General features: G+C 44.6%; 1 protein-coding gene across 6 annotated transcripts in view; it reads right to left on the bottom strand.

Annotated features, from left to right (window-relative positions):
- LOC109865500 (myosin phosphatase Rho interacting protein) overlaps positions 1-22,566 on the bottom strand; it is a 102,453-nt gene extending 79,887 nt beyond the window's left edge. For 4 of the 6 annotated variants that reach the window (XM_031799606.1, XM_020453737.2, XM_020453739.2 and 1 more), the window contains exons 1-3: positions 21,524-22,564; positions 13,409-13,486; positions 10,119-10,184 (exon numbers count right to left, since the gene is read on the bottom strand). In XM_031799606.1, the coding sequence (XP_031655466.1) occupies positions 10,119-10,184; positions 13,409-13,486; positions 21,524-21,643 (264 nt within the window). In that variant the 5' untranslated portion in view covers positions 21,644-22,564. Of the gene's footprint in view, positions 1-10,118; positions 10,185-13,408; positions 13,487-21,523 lie in introns of all 6 variants that reach the window. The other 2 variants (XM_031799608.1, XM_031799607.1) reach the window with 2 other exon arrangements.
- Positions 22,567-22,950: the final 384 nt, after the last annotated feature.

Below are 22,950 nucleotides of genomic sequence, written 5' to 3'. Positions count from 1 at the left end.
GTGAGTAACAGGCTGACCACAAAATAAATGTAGAAATCCATGTTAATTAAATTATTGCACCCACACTGCTCACGCGTTACCAATGGCTAAAATAGAATTCATTCCTATTTCTGATGCAGATCGCGCTGCAAGTCCTGCCTCTCCCATCTTCTCATTGGTTTATAGAAGCAGGTACCCACGTGCCATCTCCTCATTGGTTATACCCACGTGGGTGATTGAAAGACAAACTGTTTTGCCAGTCGTCGTGGTAATACTATGAAAGTTTAGATGCCAATCACCATATAAGTTCAAAGATGAAAAAGCCTAGAAACGATTCGGTTGACCGTTTTATGTGTGGATTAATTGTCGGAGTAGAGGACCTTGTTATTTTACCTGAAATGCACAACTCAATGTTTATATCCCAGGACAAATTAGCTAGCAACAGCAAGCTAGCTAAATAGGACAAATTAGCTAGCAAGTCCAAGCTAACTAGCTAAATTGCCAGAAATGTTTAATGCTTTTCGACCCGTCCCCAAATTAATGTAATTGGTTCGGAGTTTGTTTTGAAATTTTAACCTGCATGTCGTGATCGCGTTTGGTGTAGTGGAACAAAATATATTTATGCACGCAGCCAGTTTGGGTTCCATGTAACTATGTTGGGCAAATCTGTAAACTGTGAGGACTGTGTGTGGATTTGAGTTTGGCCACTGGGAATGTTGTTTAGACATTGTAATTGGGGAAGTCCTTATTTTTCTTTAGGAGGTAGAGTGTCAATTTCTTTTAGTAACTACTCTCTTCAAAGCGTCTGGTAGAAATAGTCTCTGTATGAGCCACAGCATTAGCATAGCAACCTTCAGCATATTTGCATTGCGTTAGCATAACAATGTCACATTACAAGCTACTCTAAACCTCTGCTGGGGTCATTGAGATATAGGGTGAACAGTAATTTCTCCATTAGGGGCTAAAAGACTGGCGGCAAGAACCTTAGCATTGTTATTTAGCAGACAGCCAGTGTTAGCCTAGCCGACGGACAGTAGGCCTACAGTGCAGTAAGTCTAGAAAGCACGGCTGGACCGAGCTGCTTTGACTAAAGTGATGAAAGTATCCAAACAGTGAACCACTGGGACAGATTAGATCTTTATCTGTGTCATATCCGGGATGTCTGTTGACTAAAGCCAGGCCAGAAAGACTGGAGAGCAGAGGTTTAAACAGATGGAAAAAGAGAGAGACAGGAAGAGGGTAGTGGAGTGACAAATAGTGTGAAAGCACCCACAGGAAGTAAGTCCGTGTGTGTGTGTGTGTGTCAGTATATAGGACTATACTGTAACGGGCACTAGAACTAGCAGCATACGTTATGACTCTCTTCAAGGCTGCTCAACCTTGGTCTCTTTACCCACCCATTTCCCAGTTTCTATCTGCAAACATGTCAGACAGGGCACAATAGGCCTCCTTAGCGCATTGGTTTGCTGAGTAGCCCTTGAATAACTCACTTTTTAAGTTATCAAAATAACTTCTGGATAATGTTCAAAACACACAACCTTTATCACAAGGAAACAGACGGCAAACTTCGTTCTGGTTTTATTTTTGCATATTATGTCACTGATTTGGCTTTCCACTAATGGCGGAGCTTAAACGCAAGGGAGCATTCAAACGAAAAAGATGGCATGTTTACAAAACATAATTTGCCATTGTATGAGACAATAGCTTTCTGCCTTGGGATCTGTGGCAGGGCTGTGTGGTTGTTCGGGAGCAAACTGTATGGACCTAGGCGATTAGAAGCCCAGTGAATGGGTATTCCCATGGTTTTGCGGCTTTGTACGTCGGGAACAGTGACCCCACTGTAAGCCGCGGCTGTTTACATTCCAGAAGATCAGTTCCTACTGGAGCCAGGGGAAGGAAGGGCAGGGGTTAAAAAGCACTCTCACGCACCCAATCTTCCCAGTCCAAAACAAGCCTTGACGCGGTCTGTAAACAAACTAGCAGAGAACACCACTTGGGTTTAGACTTACACAGTCTTATAGACGGTCTGACTTGTAATCCACTTCCCAACTCCTCTTTATCGGTCGCTTTCCCTCCCGTCTATTTCTAAATCCCTCCTTTCTCTTCCACACACCCACCCACCCCTCCTTCGATCCCTGTGAATTCTCTCTTTCCAACATCCCTAACTACCCAAATCCCTCTCAAATCTACTCCCGTTCCTACACCATCACCACCTCTTTCACTCCATCCCGCGCTCTCTCCTATAAACCCAGTCCCCCTCCCTCCCTACTCCGCCTCACCCCTCTTTTCCCATGGCTGGCTGCAGTGTTTCGAAAGCCTTCTGGGAGCGAGCAGCTCTAATTGAGGGGGGGGGGGGGGGGGCTTCCAGTTATGTCCCGCCACAGATCGCCTGGAGGCAACAACACTGCAGCACTCCCTGTCCCCTGTATCCACATGACCAGGCAAAAGACAAAAGGCTTTTTGGAGCCAGTTAAAAATAGCTTGCAGTTTAATGTTGGGGTTGGGGAGGGGGGGGGCCTTGCACGTTCCAGTGTGTCACAATCTCATCTCACGTGTGGCAAGCAGACAAATCTTTGGCCAAATCTTTGGCCAAGGCAAACTCAGACTGGGGTCTTACACAAAACCTGTAGCGGTGCGTTCAAGCAAACAAGCTGTAAAAAGAGTGAAAGAAGGCCAAACGCCAGCAATTAAAAAGTAAGTACAGTTCGGTTTGTCCAAGTGAGACTGAACAGCATTTAGTGGTGCCTCTATGGCCTTCGTGTAGAATCAGATCCGCTTCGGCTCTGACCAACCCCCACAATCCCTTATCCTTCGACAACCACTTTTACATTATTCACACTAGAAGAATTAGATAAGACTACTAGCCTCGGGATGCTAAAGGCAACGCTTTTAAAAGAGCCGCCGTGATAGAACCAGTCAGAACAAGGGAACGGTGATCCAATCACTGATCAAAGTTACTTAGGCTAACACGCCAATATAACAACATGCCCAATAGACAGCATGTAATATTAACTTAAAAAAGGCACTGCCAAAGCAGAAACAACGATTGCAAAAATCAACATAAAATCTATCCTAGCTCTAATTCATGGTTTTCGATACAGCAACAGAATCTGGCCTACCCTAACAGGATACAAAAGCTGAAACACAGTCAGGAAACAAGTAACCTAATATGATAACATTCATAGATGTAATTCTACAGCGTCTGGAGAAGAAGAAAAAAAACAGCAGCAGCAAGACAAAACGATATCCCACCCGAGTCGGATTCTCCACCTCATGCCAACGAGTTAGTGGGTGTGTTGAGCATGAATACTAGATTAAAAACATGAGCTGGCCCACAACCAGACAAATGTGTTTGTGTGGAGGTGCTGACTAACGGCGAATAAACTCTAAAAATAAAGAATGTCGCACACTCCATATATAAACTCCCAGCAATTTAATGGGTATTTACCAACGTTTCGGCATCACTGTGCCTTCCTCCGCACCCTGTGCCTTCCTCCGCATCCTGAGGAAGGCACAGTGAGGCCGAAACGTTGGTAAATACCCAATAAATTGCTGGGAGTTTATAGATGAGTGTGTGACTTTCTTTAGCATGAATACTAACGAACACCAAACCTATTTTAAGCCACGTCACACAGTGGCTGTTGGAGTGTAGGTGTTGAGCTGTGCGTTTGAACCAAGCCAACGAAGTGGTCAATAGGAGGTGTGGCCGGGCCCATTTTACACCGCGTCGCAGGAGGGTCATTAGAGAGTGGGTGTCGAGCGTCGCAGGAGGCTCATTAGAGAGTGGGTGTCGAGCGTCGCAGGAGGGTCATTAGAGAGTGGGTGTCGAGAGTGGGTGTGATGTTGTCAAGAGTCTCCCGCTGAGACAAAAAATCTCCACGCCTGCTTTGTCCGAGGTGTGATAAGGGATTGTGGAGAGTGCGTCTGTGATACGCATAATACACATCACAACATGTTCCGTGCAAAAGTGAAAGCCATATTTGTGGAAATAAGTTCAGCAATGACATTATGTTCCTCTAGAACTGCTTACTCAACTCTTGACTCCTGCAGGTGACCGTGACTCCTGTCTGAGGCCTTGAAACACTTCTGACCCCAGCAACACTTGTTCCTGACACACACACTGCAGTCAAGCACTCTTTGTCCTACACAAGCGCTCACACACACACACGGCTCGCACACCACATTCTTGAGCCACTTTAGGATTGCAAAAACAGCTAGTTCTTTAAACAAAAGATAACAAAAAAAAGTCACCTCTGGTAGCCTACAATTCACCCATGCCATGGTCAAACATCCATTTAACGCGCTCTTGCACAAAGAAACAGAAAGGCGTTGCCAAGGCAACGCGACAACTTCAGACAGCCCTTGCAAAACTTGTCAATATCGCATGTTCCACGATTGGTGCTTTCATTCATATGTCAATTGAATTCATATCTTTCAAAATCAGTGACAAGGATGAAATCTTTAACATAAAGCTCCAAGTTTACAGATTCCTTTTGGAAATGTACTTAGAAAATGTTAGTCGTTTTGGGGTCTATGCTACGACAAACCCAGCACTTAAGCTCAAAGCCCATTGTACCATACACTAGGACGGATGCACATGTTTGATATAGGCAGACACGTTCCGCTCATTCTCTCTCCCTCCATCTATTTTTTCCCATCTACTGCTACTGGAAAGTAACTCTTCCTATTCTCCATCCACCCACCCACACTTTCTCTCTCTCTGCTATCTCTTCCCACACACACACACTCTCTCTCTTTGGTATATCTTCCCCCTCTCCTTCCCCACACACACACACACACACACACACACACACACAGTCTCCCTCTGATAACCTCTCTTCAAAGCCACTCTTGCCCTCCTGGTCTAAAATGGTGGTGGAGTCTCACTGGGTGTTCACTGTTCACCCCTGGAGGAGTGGAGGGTGACCCCAAAAACGCCCAGTGGGAACGTGTGATCTCTCCCCCCCCCCCCCCCCCCCCCCCCCCAGGGCGATGCCACATCCTGCGGGTTGGGACCACAGCCCATCTGGGCCTGTTTAGAGCCATGCAGGACACCAGAGCCATAAAAACTAAAGGCCCCGGAAAAAATACACACACACACAGGGGCAACCTTCTCATCTCCTAAACCCAACCCTGTGCTCTCTGGTGGGCCTCTGATGTGGCTACAGGCCCTGGGTTTCATGGTTTCGAGGAGACGTCATGCTTTTTGTCGTTCCCATTTCTCAAAAGTCTAAAGGAGTGTGTGTGTGTGTGTGTGTGTGTGTGTGTGTGTGCGTATTTCCTTGTGTTAAAGTGCGTTACTGTACATGTCATTGTCCTATGTTTGGAGTGCGTTACTGTACATGTCATTGTCCTGTTTGGAGTGCGTTACTGTACATGTCATTGTCCTATGTTTGGAGTGCGTTACTGTACATGTCATTGTCCTATGTTTGGAGTGCGTTACTGTACATGTCATTGTCCTATGTTTGGAGTGCGTTTATGCTGTATGATATTATTGCCCATAGCCTTGTGTTGTGGTTAGACGTGTATGCCTTGTGTTGTGGTTAGACGTGTATGCCTTGTGTTGTGGTTAGACGTGTATGCCTAGTGTTGTGTAGTCGTGCGCAGTGCTGCTTGTGTTTCTAACGTAGTGCAAGTATGTTGTTAGGAGGCTGGGTGACGAAGGGTATATTTGATATGGAGAGGAAGAGAAGAGGAGGAGTGTGGTCTCAGCAGCCCCACCGAGGCCTTCATCCATCCCTGCCCTCTCATTATGTCCTGGGGATACAGCACTCTCCATCAGGGAGGGAAACACACATGCGAAACACACACACACCTTATTCTACACAGTGCAATAATTCTTAGGGACGGTACACAACTCGCCTCTCCCACATACGTAATGTGCTTTAGGCCAGTGGTTCTCAACCTTTTTTGGTTCCTGTACCCTCAAAATCACATTATGCTCTGCCTGGAGTACCACGGACGTACCCTCTCGTGCATTTTACCAGTAGGCCTATGTTCTTATGAGTCTTTCTAAATACCCTGTGGATAAGCCAAGCACCCCTGAAGGTACACACACCCCAAGATCAGAAGCACTGCTAGGTAGCCTAGTGGTTAGAGCGTTGGGCCCGTAACCGAAAGGTTGCTGATCGAATCCCCAAGGAGCCAAGGTTAAAAAAAATCTGTCGTTCTTCCCCTGAACAACCCACTGTTCCCTGGTATGCCGTCATTGTAAATAAGAATTTATTCTTAACTTCTTATGGCTGGGGGGCAGTAGAGTAGCTTGGATGAATAAGTTGCCCAAACTAAAACGGCCTGCTCCTCAGTCTCAGTTGCTAATATATGCATAGAATTAGTAGTATTGGATAGAAACACTAAAGTTTCCAAAACTGTCAAAATATTGTCTGAGTATAACAGAACTGATATTGCAGGTGAAACCCTGAGGAAAATCAAACCAGGAAGTGGCTTCTATTTTGAAAACTCCATGTTCCATAGCCTGCCTATACGCCATTTAAAGGTATATCAACCAGATTCCTTTTCCTATCGCTTCCTCAAGGTGTCAGTCTTTAGACATAGTTTCAGGCTTTTATTTGGAAAAATGAGCGAGAAAGATAACATCGCGTCATTATATGGCCGGGTGCCAGCAGTATGCATGCTTTTCAACCGGTCGCTGCCTGCACCTGCATGCCCGACTAGCATCACCACCCTGGATGGTTCCGACCTAGAATATGTGGACGTCTATAAGTACCTAGGTGTCTGGCTAGACTGCAAACTCTCCTTCCAGACTCATATCAAACATCTCCAATCGAAAATCAAATCAAGAGTCGGCTTTCTATTCCGCAACAAAGCCTCCTTCACTCAAGCCGCCAAGCTTACCCTAGTAAAACTGACTATCCTACCGATCCTCGACTTCGGCGATGTCATCTACAAAATGGCTTCCAACACTCTACTCAGCAAACTGGATGCAGTCTATCACAGTGCCATCCGTTTTGTCACTAAAGCACCTTATACTACCCACCACTGCGACTTGTATGCTCTAGTCGGCTGGCCCTCGCTACATATTCGTCGCCAGACCCACTGGCTCCAGGTCATCTACAAGTCTATTCTAGGTAAAGCTCCGCCTTATCTCAGCTCACTGGTCACGATGGCAACACCCATCCGTAGCACGCGCTCCAGCAGGTGTATCTCACTGATCATCCCTAAAGCCAACACCTCATTTGGCCGCCTTTCGTTCCAGTACTCTGCTGCCTGTGACTGGAACGAATTGCAAAAATCGCTGAAGTTGGAGACTTTTATCTCCCTCACCAACTTCAAACATCAGCTATCTGAGCAGCTAACCGATCGCTGCAGCTGTACATAGTCTATTGGTAAATAGCCCACCCTTTTCACCTACCTCATCCCCGTACTGTTTTTATTTATTTACTTTTCTGCTCTTCTGCACACCAATATCTCTACCTGTACATGACCATCTGATCTTTTATCACTCCAGTGTTAATCTGCAAAATTGTAATTATTTGCCTACCTCCTCATGCCTTTTGCACACATTGTATATAGACCCCCCCTTCGTTTTCTACTGTGTTATTGACTTGTTAATTGTTTACTCCATGTGTAACTCTTTGTTGTATGCTCACACTGCTATGCTTTATCTTGGCCAGGTCGCAGTTGCAAATGAGAACTTGTTCTCAACTAGCCTACCTGGTTAAATAAAGGTGAAATTAAAAAAATTAAAAAAATAAATGTGTAACAGAGTTTGGGCTGCCATTGCCTTTCCCTCTCCGACTGAAAAAGACAGTTGCGGTTGATATCTTATCGATTATATATTTTAAAAACAATCTGAGGATTGATTATAAAAAACGTTTGACATGTTTCTGTGGACATTACGGATACTATTTGGAATTTGTTTGCGTTGTCGTGACTGCTTTTTCCTGTGGATTTCTGAACATAACGTGCCAAACAAACAGGTATTTTGGATATAAAAACAATCTTTATGGAACAAAAGGAACATTTGCTGTGTAACTGGGAGTCTCGTGAGTGAAAACATCCGAAGATCAAAGGTAAACGATTAATTTGATTCCTTTTCTGATTTGTGACCAAGCTACTTCATGCTAGGTGTACATAATGTTTTGTCGAGCGATCATTAAACTTACAAACGCTTGGATTGCTTTCGCTGTAAAGCATATTTTCAAAATCTGACATGACAGGTGGATTAACAAAAGGCTAAGCTGTGTTTTGCTATATTGCACTTGTGATTTCATGAATATAAATATTTGTAGTAATATTATTTGAATGTGGCGCTATGCCATTTCAGGGGTTGTTGATGACAATTATCCCGTTAACGGGATGGCAGCCATAAGAAGTTAACTGACTTGCCTAGTTAAATAAAAGGTTACAATCCAACAAGAGAGTATAATAAAGGATATTTGAGCAACTCGCGCTCTGTTTCACCAAAGGCCTAGCTTCTGGTGCCAGATACAGGAGCTATTTAGCTCAATTTGCAGCCGCTTATTAAAAATGGCCCAACAATTGTTCAAACATGATGTATTCATCATCGCTTGTTCTACACTTCACATATCTATATTTAGAGCACTCCAGCTCTCCACCTCCGTTGCTGACCCATTTTGATCCTCCTTTCAGACGGCAGATGAAAAGATGAAGTGACACTAACCGAGGAGGAAGGGAAAGGGAGGGCGAGTGGGAGACACTTTTTCTTTCACTTTCCTCCTCCCCTCTCCTCCATACGCATTCTTTATTTGTCCCCTCGCTCAAATCCAAATCGCTGTCTTTAAGATCGTACGTTACGTTCCTTTGGACTCGCTGTCTTTAAGATCGTACGTACCCTCCTTTGGACTCGCTGTCTTTAAGATCGTACGTACCCTCCTTTGGACTCGCTGTCTTTAAGACCGTACGTTACGCTCCTTTGGACTCGCGCCTCAGAAATATTTCCTTTCACTGACTCTCAGGTATGCTTCACCCGGTGAGAGGATGATCAATGGGACATGTCCTGTTCCTTTCCTACACACTGATACATGCGTGCATTAGTATGTACGTAACAGGTCTCCACAGATCAACAGTTCTTTTCTGATGACCCCTTCGAGTTGAGAGATGCGTTTTCCACCCACATACCGATAGCTTCACAGCCAATGTGCACGCACACACACACACACCAGAAAAGGCCTCTTCCCACTGCCTCGCTTACATAAGGACACTCAGCATCTCTCACCAACAAACACCGCAGAGAGAATGAGTCAACAGCAATGAGCAAAGTGCTCTTTCCTCCCGATGCTGTTTTCACCTCTCGTTCAATTATTATAATTTTTTTTAAAGCGCCTCTCTTTCCAAGCAGTTGGATAAGAGGAATACGGGCCAATCAATACACTGCCTGCCCACTCTCTCCACTCCTCATATGAATTGCTAAACTGCTGGCACTAAGAGGGCAGTGTTGAATATGTGTACCTCAACTTTATTTACTTTAGAGAAACAATTACAACTTTGTGGCAACTTCGTCAACATTGTCACGTTGTAATGTCATCACGACCAACCTTCTTAACAACATGTAACGTTGTCACAAGTTGTCAGAACATCATGTGTTGGTAGGGAAGGTAGTAGGATACAGAGTATCCAACAGTGACACTGATAAACAGAAAGGTGTCAAAGTTGATTAAAAATTGCCGTTTTTATGCCTCAGGTGGGAAGTTGCCATGGTCAGTTGCACAGGTTTGTTTGCACCTTAAAACAAAGCACACCTGTGTACCAGACTTATCTGTGACACCTGGTGTCCCCACATTCCTTTCATGCTCACTGAGCTAGTTCTCTACGAATTAGCATGTTAGCGTGATGCTATGCTAGCCCCAGAGGGACGGTGTGCTCGGAGTGTTAACAACCCAGCCCTGTGGCACCGGGCCCACCTCAGGCACGCCTCAGGAGAGTGTCAGAATCCCAACACTCCGGCTTATACATGCCGGAAAACATCAAAAAAGGCATGTGTCCAACTTGACTGACAACACACGCACAACATTTAGACTGTTTTCATGTCTAAACTGGGCGTAAACGTCTCTGGTTGTGTAAAAAAAAAAAAAACGGCCTTCGTGGAGAAGGAACTCGCTAATAAACTATGGACATCATAAAACATAATTTAGTGCTTAACGGGGAAGTTGACTCACCATCTCGTCCAGGGCGTAGCGGAGTAATCCATGTTCGTATAGGATGAAGAACCTCCTCTGCCATTTCTGTAGAGAGAGAGAGAGAGAGAGCGAGAGTTAGAGATGCTAGTTATAGTGACATCTGATAGGGCAACTTACGCTACATAATATGTATGCTATTATAGGACTTCAACTGTTGATTTGGGTAAAAGCAATGTAGCTCAAATGCTAAGCGCAACGCAGCTTCTGAAAGTGGTGGTATACAGGCACGGTTGGATTTTCAATGACCACAGAACACATACTGTATGTGTAGGGAGTTAGCCTATGAATCTATGAACCTATAGTGGCTACGTTATAAAGCAGGGATCACTGTGAAGAATCCCCAAGCCCAACAACACCGAAAAGTCCTCAGCATGCCTTGCGGTTTCATAGCTCTTTTTTTCGGGGACATGGCTGCATATGATTTAGTGAGTCAGTGTGTCCTTGATCCCAAAGCCAGGACTGAGCCAACACTATTACCCCAACACGCAGACACGCGCCGCGCGCGCACACACACACACACACACACGGGTAAAGTTTACCATTCGGTATCTACTGTGTTGGCTTGGCAACATTTGAAAATGACAGACTGTTGTACTACATACTGGACATGTGTGTCACTTAAATACAGAGAGAGAGACCGAGAGAGAGAGAGAGAGAGAGAGAGAGAGAGAGAGAGAGACCGAGACCGAGACCGAGAGAGACCGAGAGAGCGAGAGAATGCCTCCAACTCTGTAACAGAGGGGAGGTTGACTTAAGCAAACCACCTAGATATGATCGCTGAGCGATCACTGTTCACCAGGATACATTCCTGGCGCTAACAGGAACCTCCGCTAGCATCTGATGAAAACATGCCACAGCCAAAACAGAAACATCCAGCATACACTCTATGCACTGTAGCTAAACCCTCCAACACCAAAGTGTCCTCCAAGTGTAAATTCTACAAACAGGTTAGTCCATGTTTGTTTGAGGAGAAGATTGGATCATCACAAGACAAAAAAAACAAAATCATCCCTTAAACCCAATCTGTTCCATCTCATTCCCTCGTTTTCCCCTTGAAGGCACTAGTGGAGTTCCAGGTATTAGAACGTATGCAAAGAAACCTGAGGGCGAAACCAGCGCTCAGTGACTTTCTCTTTTTAGTGAATATGATAAATGGTAGGCTGTGTTTTCCACACTTGTATACCCTCTACACTAGCCCTCTATCACCAACCCCTCCTTTCTTAATGCCCAGTTTTGTCCGGGTGTTTAAGTTTCTGGCCTTGGTTTTCTGCCGAGATCCATCAATAAAAGACGGGGAAGTGCTTTGTGAGCTACGGGGCGTCGGGGGGCCCCCCCGAATAGGGCTGCCGATAGGCGTCCTCAGCGAAGCCCGACTTACAGGAACATCATACTAATTCAGAGGCCATTAAAACTGTAATATAAGGCTCAGAGGGGGACCACTGAATGCAGTGTTTGGCTTTCGCCGGACATAACGGGAGCCATGTCGCCCCAAAAGGTAGACTCAAGCCCCCCCCCCCCCCCCCCCCAAAAAAAACACATGGAAGATTGTGAAGCCTCTTGAAAGAATGTTCTATGAACAGACTAGTCAAAAGTGGAACTTTTTGGACAACGGGACTGGTGAAAACCAAACACCGCATTCCACAGTAAGAACCGCACGGTGGCGGTAGTGTGATGGTTTGGGGATGCTTTGCTGCCTCAGGACGTGGATGACTTGCCATCATTGAAGGAACCATGAATTCTGCTCTGTATCAGAGAATGTCAGGCACATCCATCTGTGAGCGGAAGAGCAGCTGGGTCATGCAAACAAGACAGCGATCCAAAAATCACAAACAACGCTACATCAGAATGGCTCAAAAACAACACATTTAAAAGTTCTGGAATGGCCTAGTCAAAGTGCAGACCTAAACCCGATTGAGATGTTGTGGCAGGTCCTGAAACGATCAGTTCATAGTCGAAAACCCACAAATGTCACCGAGTTAAACCAGTTCTGCATGGATGAGCGGGCCAAAATTCCTCCACGGGGATGCGAGACTGATCAACAACTACAGGAAGTATTTGGATGCAGTCATTGCAGTTAAAAAGGTGGCACAACCAGTTGAGTGTGTGGTGGCAATTACTTTTTCCACACAGGTACATCACTTTGTTTATTAAATACATTTTATAAAAAGTTGCAATATTATGTTTTGGTTGAAGAGCTGACAACATTCAGTGTCCATAATATGCAAAAATAGAGAAAACGGCACTGTAATAGCGATCCCCTTACCCAATACGGGACCGACCATACCTACAGTTGAGTCCTCTGCCAACTTCAAATCTAACAGGGATCCATACATCCATCGTCAACCTTTCATATGGGCCAACCATTTCAACCCCCAATTCAGCATGTGTGTTTGTTTACACTCCTGAAGAAAATAAAAAAGTGCCTGTGAATGATATCACGAGGTGGGAACTGTTGACAGGGCTGAGGCCGATGGCTCCAGAGATGCTCCCCCTCCATATGGAAGCCATCAGGGGCTGTGAGAACCGGGACTTTTCCCACTCCCCCTCAATCTTCTTCTTTTAGGACGCTCCAACATCATATCAGAGCGAACACGGAAAGTAAGTCTTTACAAACTACCCCAGGGCACCGGCAGCAGAGAGACGGAGTCAATATTATGCTCATTAGCCCCTGAGAAAGAGCTGGTCGGGGGGGGGGGGTCTTCTTTTAGAAGGCGCACCATGCCACCCACAGGGAGCCGCCCACTCACTGTGTTCTTACTCGCACAGCCAAGTCAAAGGGGGTTGCAAATTGTGACTAAACAGTCACACTCTGGCTCCAAACCTCAGTCGAGCGTAGCCTTAAAGAGGTAACTTGATCAAGCTCATACAAGACTCGCAGGCGAGTCAAAACATCCTGATTCAAGACTATTGCAGTTATTTTTCCATCTGCTAAGCTAACAATTGTTAACTTTCTGCAAACCGCAACTCCAGTTTTATTCATTTCTGTTTGTTTGTGGCAGAACAGAGACAAGACTACAGAGACCGACGCCGCAAGAATAGCTTGCTGTGAACTCAGAACTTTAGAGGTGACATAAAAATCAATTGCTGTAGGCCTGTGCTTTGATAAAGTGTCCCCTTTCTTCTTCTGCATAACCGTACCAAATGATTGAGTGAATCTAAAAAGGACTTCTACAATACATTTTGACATCTCAATTGAATGCACTTGACAACAAGTTTACAACTGGGTTAGAATATATTTGTCAAAACCAACCAGAGGTTAACTAACTTACCCGAGATCTGTGCAAGGGATTGCCAAAATTGGTTCCTTCTGGAGCCAGGAGCAACCATCCTCCATATATAGGTTTTGCCTAATGGGGAAGAAAAACAAAATTAAGATGGATTAAAGAAAGGGTTAACAAAATAATTCATTGGCGAAATAATTATTTAATAAGACTCACCAAGCAGATGCTCTTATCTAGGGACTCTTGCGTAACCTCCAGTAAGAGTAATGTCAGACCGCATAACATTGAAATAGCCTTGCGTTATAGCCGTTTATTACCAATGTACACTACATGACCAAGAGTATGTGGACACCTGATCGTCAAACATCTCATTCCAAAATCATAGGCATTAATATGGAGTTGGTGCCCTCTTTGCTGCCATTACAGGCTCCACTCTTCTGAGAAGGCTTTCCACTAGATGTTGGAACATTGCTGCGGGGACTTGCTTCCATTCAGCCGCAAGAGCATTAGTGAGGTCGGGCACTGATGTTGGTCCTTTAGGCCTTGCTCATAGTCAGCGTTCCAAATCCTCCCAAAAGTGTTCGCTTGGGTTGAGGTCAGGGCTCTGTGCAGGCCAGTCAAGATCTCCCACACTGATCAACAAAACATTTCTGTATGGACCTCGCTTTGTGCACAGGGTCATTGGTATGCTGAAATAGGAAAGGGCCTTCCCCAAACAGTTGCCAAAAATTGGAAGCACAGAATTATCTAGAATGTCATTGTATGCTGTAGTGTTTTTCCATTCACTGGAACTAAGGGGCCTAGCATGAACCATGAAAAACAGCAACAGACCATTATTCCTCCTCCACCAAACTTTACAGTTGGCACTATTGGGGCAGGTAGTGTTCCCCTGGCATCCGTTAAACCCAGATTCGTTCATCGGACTGCCAGACGGTGAAGCGTGATTCATCACTCCAGAGAACGCGTTTCCACTGCTCCAGAGTACAAAGGCGGCGAGCTTTACATCACTCCATTCAATGCTCGGCTGCTCAGCCATGGAAGCCCATTTCATGAAGCTCCCGATGAACAGTTCTTGTGCTGACGTTGCTACCAGAGGCAGTTTGGAACTCGGTGGGGAGTGCTGCAACCCGAGGGCAGACTATTTTTAAGTGCTACGCGCTTCAGCACTCAGCGGTCCCGTTACCACTTCGCGGCTGAGCCATGTTGCTCCTAGATATTTTCACTTCACAATAACACCACTTACAGTTGACCGGGCCAGCTCTGGCAGAGCAGACATTTTTTTAAACTGACTTGTTGGAAAGGTGGCATCCCATGACGGTGCCACGTTGAAAGTCACTGAGCTCTTCAAGTAAGGCCATTCTACTGACAATGTTTGTCTATGGAGATTACATGGCCAGATGCTCGATTTTATACGCCTGTCAGCAACGAATGTGGCTAATCTAGCCAAACACACTAGTTTGAAGGGGTGTCCACATACTTTTGTGTATATACACACACACACATACAACACATTAGGGCTGGCGTAATTACTGTATAACCGATGGTTGTGGATGAACGCCACCATAAAATAATAACCGTAAAATATATACATTAAATTTTTTTGTGGAACAAAACAGCTGACTGAAGACGCGACGGCTGGGCATTCGTGCGGTTGAGTCCGTTTCTGCTGCAACATGGACTCTATGTCACGAAACTGCTGCTCCTTGCTGAAACAAGCAAGACGTTGTAGCAAATGAGAGTCTTTGGTTGCTTAGCCAACACCCCCATTCCCTGCAGCAGAACATGCAGTAAGGAGCAGAGGGGAGAAAATGTGTATCTAAAAAATGAAATGTTTTTTTTTTTGCTATTCGAAAGGTTATTATGGTGACCGGAATCACTTGGCTGACCAATAACCATCATCCAAAATTCCATGACCATCACAGCCAATGAGATATATATGATATCTATCTATATCTATCACACACACACTAAATGACTGACAGGGGGTTTTGAAGCACCTCCATCTTGGCACTCCCTCACCTTTGTAAAAAAATATATTTAAAAAAATTCTACACATTTTGTAATGACCTGTGCCATCATAATATGATACGAGTGAGAATGACTAACAAAATCAAATGTGGGCCCCCTGGAAGTCAGGGGCCTGGTTGGTATTCGGCCATGATTACGAGCCCTGGATGATTACTCAAGTATGTCCCAGAATAATCTGACGACACACTGGCTGTCTGTTTCAATAGATTGTGTACAAGTTGCAGGCTTTGGCTGGCTGTTTGGACCAGCTGTGTGAGCGGTGACCAGGCTGCACACACTAACTGGCTGCATTCCAGAGCACCAGTATTGCCTTTTTTTCTTCTTTTTTTAAAGGGGGAAATAGCCTCTAACACGTGATTTTCCCTGTGATCCCCCTAAGTGGGCGGGCAAGAAAGTGAGGAGCGAAGCAGAAAAGGAAGGGAGAAGCAGTGTGACAAAAATCTGTTCTCTTCAACACAACACAACACAAAAAAACTCAGGACTCTCATTCACTGCGTTAAATTTAAAAAATGCAGTTAACTCGTACACAGGCAGCAGTTAGCCTAGTGAAATCAGATTTTGGCTATGTACGCAACAACACTACTAAAGCCTGTTGAGCTCCAACTTGATCTGAAGGGATTGGATTGGTCTCGCTGTGTATATAGCCATTGCTGGAGTTTTGTTGAGCATGTTTAAAAAGGATTTATGCTTACCTACTCCCATTAAACCTAAACAATCAAATTGGCTTATGGAAAGTGCTCAGTTATAACTCCATAAATCCATCATGTCACTATGGGAAAGTATAAAAAAGGGGACAATGTTGAGTGTGACAATGAGAGAGCTAAATGTCCCACTTTAATATACTCTGATCAAGGTCAAAAGTTCCCCCCCGCTAAATGTTATTTCTAATCCAATGTAAAGCTCCTTTATCTTTCATTACAATGTTGGATGTTTCTCTGCTTGGCGCGATGAAAGGCAAGATAATGCCAAAACAGTGATAGCTACAGGTCACTGCCAACTTAAAGGAAACAGCAACATAAACTCTCTTAACATGGGGTTGGACCACCATGAGCCAGAACAGCTAAACTAAACACCTCCCTCTACAACTGGATCCTGGACTTCCTGTTGCCCCCCCCCCCCCGGCAACTACATCCACCACGCTGATCCTCATCACCGGGGCTCTTCAGAGGTGCGTCCTCAGTCCCCTTCTGTACTCCCTGTTCACCCACGACTGCGTGGCCAAGCACGACTCCAACTCCATCATTAAGTTTGCTGACGACACAGCAGTGGTAGGCCTGATCACTGACAAGACAGTCTATAGGGAGGAGGTCAGAGACCTGGCAGTGTGGTGCCAGGACAACAACCTCTCCCTCAATGTGAGCAAGACAAAGGAGATGATCGTGGACTACAGGAAAAGGAGGGCCGAACAGGCCCCCATTAACATCGACGTGGCTGTAGTGGTGCAGTTCAAGAGTTAAGTTCCTTGGTGTCCACATCACCAACAAACTATCATGGTCCAAGCACACCAAGACAGTCGTGAAGAGGGCAAAACACCTTTTCCCCCTCAGGAGACTGAAAAGTTTTGGCATTGGTCCCCAGATCATCAAAATGTTTTACAGCTTGCATATCGAGAGCATCCTGAACGGTTGCATCACCGCCTGGTATGGCAACTTCTCGGCATCCGACCGTAAGGCGCTACAGAGGGTAGTGTGTACGGCCTAAAACATCACTGAGGCCAAGTTTCCTGCCATCCAGGACCTTTATGCTAGGCAGTGTCAGAGGAAGGCCCAAAAAATTGCCAAAGACTCCAGTCACTCAAGTCACAGACTGTTCTCTCTGCTACCGCACAGCAAGTGCTACCGGAGCGCCAAGTCTAGGTCCAAATGGCTCCTTAACAGCTTCTACCCCCAAACTATAAAAGACAGCTGAACAAATAATCAAATGGTCACCCGTACTTTCTACATTATCACAAAAAAGGGGTAGAAATAGTGTGTCAAGAAGCAGTGCAACGTGGCATGGTTGTGTTCCGGAGGACGCATGGCTCTCAACCTTCGCCTCTCCCGAGTCCATACAGGAGTTGCAGCGATGGGACAAGACTGTAACTACCAATTGGATATCATGAAAAAGTGGTTTTAAAAAATGAATGAATGGTGTCACGTGATCAATGGCTTTGTCCATTTATATACACAGTCATTGGTGTGGAAGTGCCAGCTTTCAATATACTTCGCATCCCTCACTTACTCAAGTGTTTCCATTATTTTGGCAGTTACCTGTATAGTACAGGTCAAGCATACAAAAAGGAACATATGAGTCTCTTTACACTAACAACATCTGAGTTCAGATCGCCACTTAAGTGTGTGGTCTATATGCTTAAAATATTGATAAGTCACCATCTTAGGGCTGAGCAGGGAATCCATTGTGGCATTTCTGGGATAATGGCTGTTCATTCCGATTAAGCAGATATCTGACTATATTACAGATGGAAGAAGACAATGTAGAAATGTTACAGAATGTTACCCCCCTGCCTCTAGAAAATGAGAAGAGGTAAAAAAATTAAAAAGAGAGCAGCGCTTTAGAGAGAGAAAAAGAACAATCTCTCTTCACATGACCAGACAGGGGACCTATGCTGAATTCCCCTGGGTAGGGACGAGCAAGACGGATTTAGGTCAGCTTTTACCATCCAATGGTTAAACGCAGTCATTTGTGTGGTGCGTTCATCTCACAACCCCCCCATCATAATGACTATGTAATACCGCACTGAGAGAATGTGGGCTAGATGGGATGAGTGGGAGGGGGGGGGGGGGGGGTCAAATAATAAAGGAATGACCTAAGCTCTCTGAGATTTACGGAGCAAAACTCTCATATGAAATGTGTGCTGGGCCTTTGGTGTTGATGATAATGAGACGCCTGGATAACAAGACTTGAGTTTGCAAGTTAGTAGCACAATGAGGTCTTTTGATAGCCTTTTGGGTCAGGAATTCCACTAGGTAAGAGTCTGCCACAGAGCTATTTTCATCTGTGCAAGGACGACAGTCGGTTGTGAAGATCATGGAATAGATGTAATGTTGTGTCTAGCTAAAGGTGTCCGTCTCTAGTGTCAATGTCGTGGAATAGATGTGGCGCTGTGTACAGTTGAAGATGTCCAGTCAAGAGACAAACTACTCCTAAAGTCAAGCAGACCCAGACAGAGTGAATGAGTGTGTGTGTGTGTGTGTGTGTGTCCGTGGATGCAACGTGTGTGAGTCAATCACATATTTAGTCATAATATGACGTGTTTCAGTGTTGAGTCAGGACCACCTGCTTCTAAGAGCTTTCCAAATGCCATGGCTGTACATGTTGTAAGGCTAATATCTAGATTTGACCTAACAACCTCTCATATGTCTAGAACGAATGGTGTACAGCGTTGAGAAAATCAGCACTGTCACTGCGTAGCTATTCCTGTAGTCTTCTGATCAAAATTACATGGCTTTTTGGGTGTCTCCCCTGTTAAAGAGCAGGCACTTCTCACCAATATAACAACTTAATTCTATACCAAGGCCATTCTTAGCCAGCACTCTTATGTCAAGGTGATGGCAACAATCTAAAATGTGCAAGGTAAGCAATGATTCTATTCTCACCATAGGAAAAGTACTAAGTTGGGGTTTCTACATCTGCATTGCTTGCTGTTAGAAGTTTTAGGCTGGGTTTCTGTATAGCACTTTGTGACATCTGCTGATGTAAAAATGGCATTATAAATGCATTTGATTTGATTTGATTCAATACGCTTTTCATTCAACCACGATGTGTTTGACAAGCCTAACAAAATGTATCCTGCATGCATGCATCTCCTCGTTGACTTCTTTTAAAACGGTCAGTGCCATTTCATGCTTTGTGCTCTTTCATGTCAGGGAGTTAATTCGTGCACAGATTAGTTTAAGGATGATAGCCTATACCCTGGGGCTAACAACTAATTACATCCAATTAAACTAAACCTTTGCCTATTTGACAGATGGCTAACTCACAGGAAACTCTACTGCACAATGTACATTTTCTGTATTGGGAAACTGGAAATTTGCTGAAATTTCCAAATGCCAATCAAAATCATAAACACCTTATTTACGTAAGTATTCAGACCCTTTGGTCTGAGACTCGAAATTGAGCTCAGGTGCATCTGGTTTCCATTGATCATCCTTGAGATTTTTCTACAACTTGATTGGAGTCCACCTGAGGTAATTTCAATTGATTGGACATGATTTGGAAAGGCACACACCTGTCAATATATAGGGTCCCACAGTACACGGTGCATGTCAGAGCAAAAACCAAGCCATGAGGTCGAAGGAATTGTCCATAGAACTCTTCGAGATAGGATTGAGTTGAGGCATAGATCTGGGGATGGGTACCAAAAACAATTCTGCAGCATTGAAGGTCCACAAGAACACAGCGGCCTCCATCATTTTGAAATGGAAGATGTTTGAAAGCACCAAGACTCTTCCTAGAGTTGGCCGCCCAGCCAAACTGAGCAATCGGAGAAGGGCCTTGGTCAGGGAGGTGACCAAGAACCTGATGGTCACTAACAGCGCTCTAGAGTTCCACTGTACAGATGGGAGAACATTCCAGAAGGACCACCATATCTGCAGCACTCCACCATTCAGGCCTTTATAGTATTGGACAGTTGGAAGCCATTCCTCAGTAAAAGGCACATGACAGCCTGCTTGGAGTTTGCCAAAAGGCACCTAAAGACTCTCATACCATGAGAAACAAGATTCTCTGGTCTGACGAAACCAAAATTTAACTATTTGGCCCGAATGCCAAGCGTCACATGGAGGAAACCTGGCACCATCTCAACAGTGAAGCATGGTGGCAGCAACATGCTGTGGGGATGTTTTTCAGTGGCAGGGACTGCGAGATTAGTCAGGATCGAGGCAAAGATGAATGGAGCAAAGTACAGAGATATCCTTGATGAAAACCTGCCCCAGAGCGCTCAGGCCCTCAGACTGGGGCAAGGGTTCACCTTCCAACAGGACAACAACCCTAAGAACACGGCCAAGACAACGCAGGAGTGGCTTCAGGACAAGTTTCTGAATGTGGCCCAGCCAGAGCCCGGACTTGAACCCAATCAAACATCTCTGGAGACCTGAAAATAGCTGTGCAGCAACGCTCCCCATGCAACCTGACAGAGCTTGAGAAGAAAGTGAGAAACTCCCTAAAAACAGGTGTGCCAAGCTTGTAGCATCATACAAAAGAAGACGAGGCTGTAATCTCTGTCAAAGGTGCTTCAACAAAGTACTGAGTAATAGGCCTAAATACTTATGTAAATGTGATTTCAGTTTATTACATTTGCAAAACTTTCTAAACCTCATCATTATGTGGTATTGTGTTTAGATTGAGGGGGAAAACAATTCCAATCAATTTTAGAATAAGGATGTAACAATGTGGAGAAGGTCAAGCAGTCAATTCTTTCCGAAGACACCGTATGCTACGAATTCAAGTTAGGTAGCGAACATTAACTAGGCTCGAGTTTAGGGGATAGGGTTAAGTTTAGGAGTTAGCTAACCCTAACCTCAACCCTTTAACCTAACGTGCTAAGTAGTTGCAAAGTAGCAAAACAGTTTAGTTAAAGTTGCTCAAATGTTGTCAGTGATGAGGTTCGAACTCGCAACCCTACTTTCGTTTATTCCTTAAGTAACCATACCAAAAGTAACATATCATACAAATGTGTCCCGGATTTACATTTACTGTGATTAGTCTAGTCTGAGACCAGGCTGTAATATTCAATAATATTTCAAGTACTTTCAAAATTCCTAAGTCAAATATATTCCCTTATAAAATTATACTAAAGGTAAATTAAGGCTGAAAAAAAACTATTTTTTTGCTAGTATTAAAATAGTTTTCCTGCTGGACAAGGATCGTCCCGACTTTAAAGAATCCCTGAGCCAACTTCCTGTGATTCTACAGATTTTGCCATGAGAGAGAAAATGTTGCAGCTTTAAAGCCAATTTCCTGTCTGTCTAAATTGTTTGTTCATGGCTTATGACGTGTTCATATGCTATCTGGGGGGCTGGGGCCCGACCTCCGTGAGTACCCCCAAAGCTTGTGGCCCCCCACGCCTAGCGGGAGCTGCGCTACGCCAATGAGCATGACCCCATGACTGTGAAACATATGGCAACACTTGCTTACCTGATTTAAATCTTCGTCGCTCAATAAATGAGATTCTCTTGGTTTAAAGCAATTCTGGCATTTACTTTTGTTGAAAATGTTGGCTTGGAATTTCCGACATGGATTGTCTTTCGAGGACATGGTTGAAATACCCAGCTGAGCTTAAATGGGTGCCAATTGAACCCGTAAAAAGACTACACAAACAAAAACCTGAAAACTGCGCAATTCTTCCTGTGTAGCTTACTATCCCGGGTGGGTTGCAGTCAATAGCGTTGGAGCTCTAGACGCTGGTCCAAGGTGTGTGCGGCAATGACATAAAGTCATTCCAAATTCCACAACACAATATGAGAGTTCATTCAAAATTCTGAAAACTACTTCATGGAAAAACTGTCTGAATGTCTTAGTAGCCTAGATAGATCAAGTAGCTAGTCCAGCACATAATTGAAGGTGCTTTGAAACCACAGCGACGTCCACCTTTTACTTTGATACCTACAAGCTCATTATAATCGACTAATGCTTACTAAACGGGATAAAGGAGTAGGTCATATCAATGATCTTATCATCTTGTTGCTCGCGAGGTACCTCCCACAGCGCAGCTGCTGTCGTGATAACTTTTTTTGCTCACATTTGAACAGGCCAATTTATAAATTGACGCAGAATATGGGGATCCAGGCTTTTGTACTCCGCACTCTCGTCTTGGTAAATACTTTACTACAAGGTGTACAACAACACTACACAGGTGACATTTCACCGGTCCTCTCGCTCACTGAAATGGTCCTGTGAGCCTCCATGAACACCACAACAGGAGTTGCAGTTTTCCCCCTATCTCTCAAATAAGTAGCCAACGGAATGCATTGCAGCTATATCCAGGTGACTAACGCTTGTTGTTCCCCTCAAATTTATTCTCCATGATCAAAATGATCCAACTTTCGTCAGGAATTGTAGTTTGTAGCCATGTCCAACGCATTTTGGTCTGTGGTCGTGGTAGCAACATAGGAACGTAGCTTGCGCTGAAAACTGTAAACGCACTCTCTAGCAAAGTCACCGGGAGCCAGTCAGCGGAGAGAAGAGGAGGTGCTGAAAACGAATGAGCTGTTGACTGTCAGCAAAACGGACCAATGAGAAAAAGAAACACGCCCACTACTAAGACTTCAATTGATGTGTGTCCAATAGAAAATATTAGAAACACTTGCCAATTTTATGGAACAACACGGATCAAGTTAGGTGGGCTCTCAAGGTCTTTGGCTTCAGTTGGAGTATTCCAAGTTTGTAGTATTGTAAATGTTTTTTAACAGTGTTCTGTAGCAGGGAATTGTCAATTGGATATTACACATTACATTTTCTGAGTTGGGAATGAAATGAAAGCATGCTCTGTATTCCACTTTGAATCAATTAAGACTGGATTTACCTGGCATGTGCAATCATATGTAGCTATGTAACGCCCTCCT

This window comes from Oncorhynchus kisutch, linkage group LG20 (genome assembly GCF_002021735.2).
Source record: "Oncorhynchus kisutch isolate 150728-3 linkage group LG20, Okis_V2, whole genome shotgun sequence".
In the NCBI taxonomy this organism is placed as follows: domain Eukaryota; kingdom Metazoa; phylum Chordata; class Actinopteri; order Salmoniformes; family Salmonidae; genus Oncorhynchus; species Oncorhynchus kisutch.
This window is presented reverse-complemented; position numbering and strand designations above follow the sequence as displayed.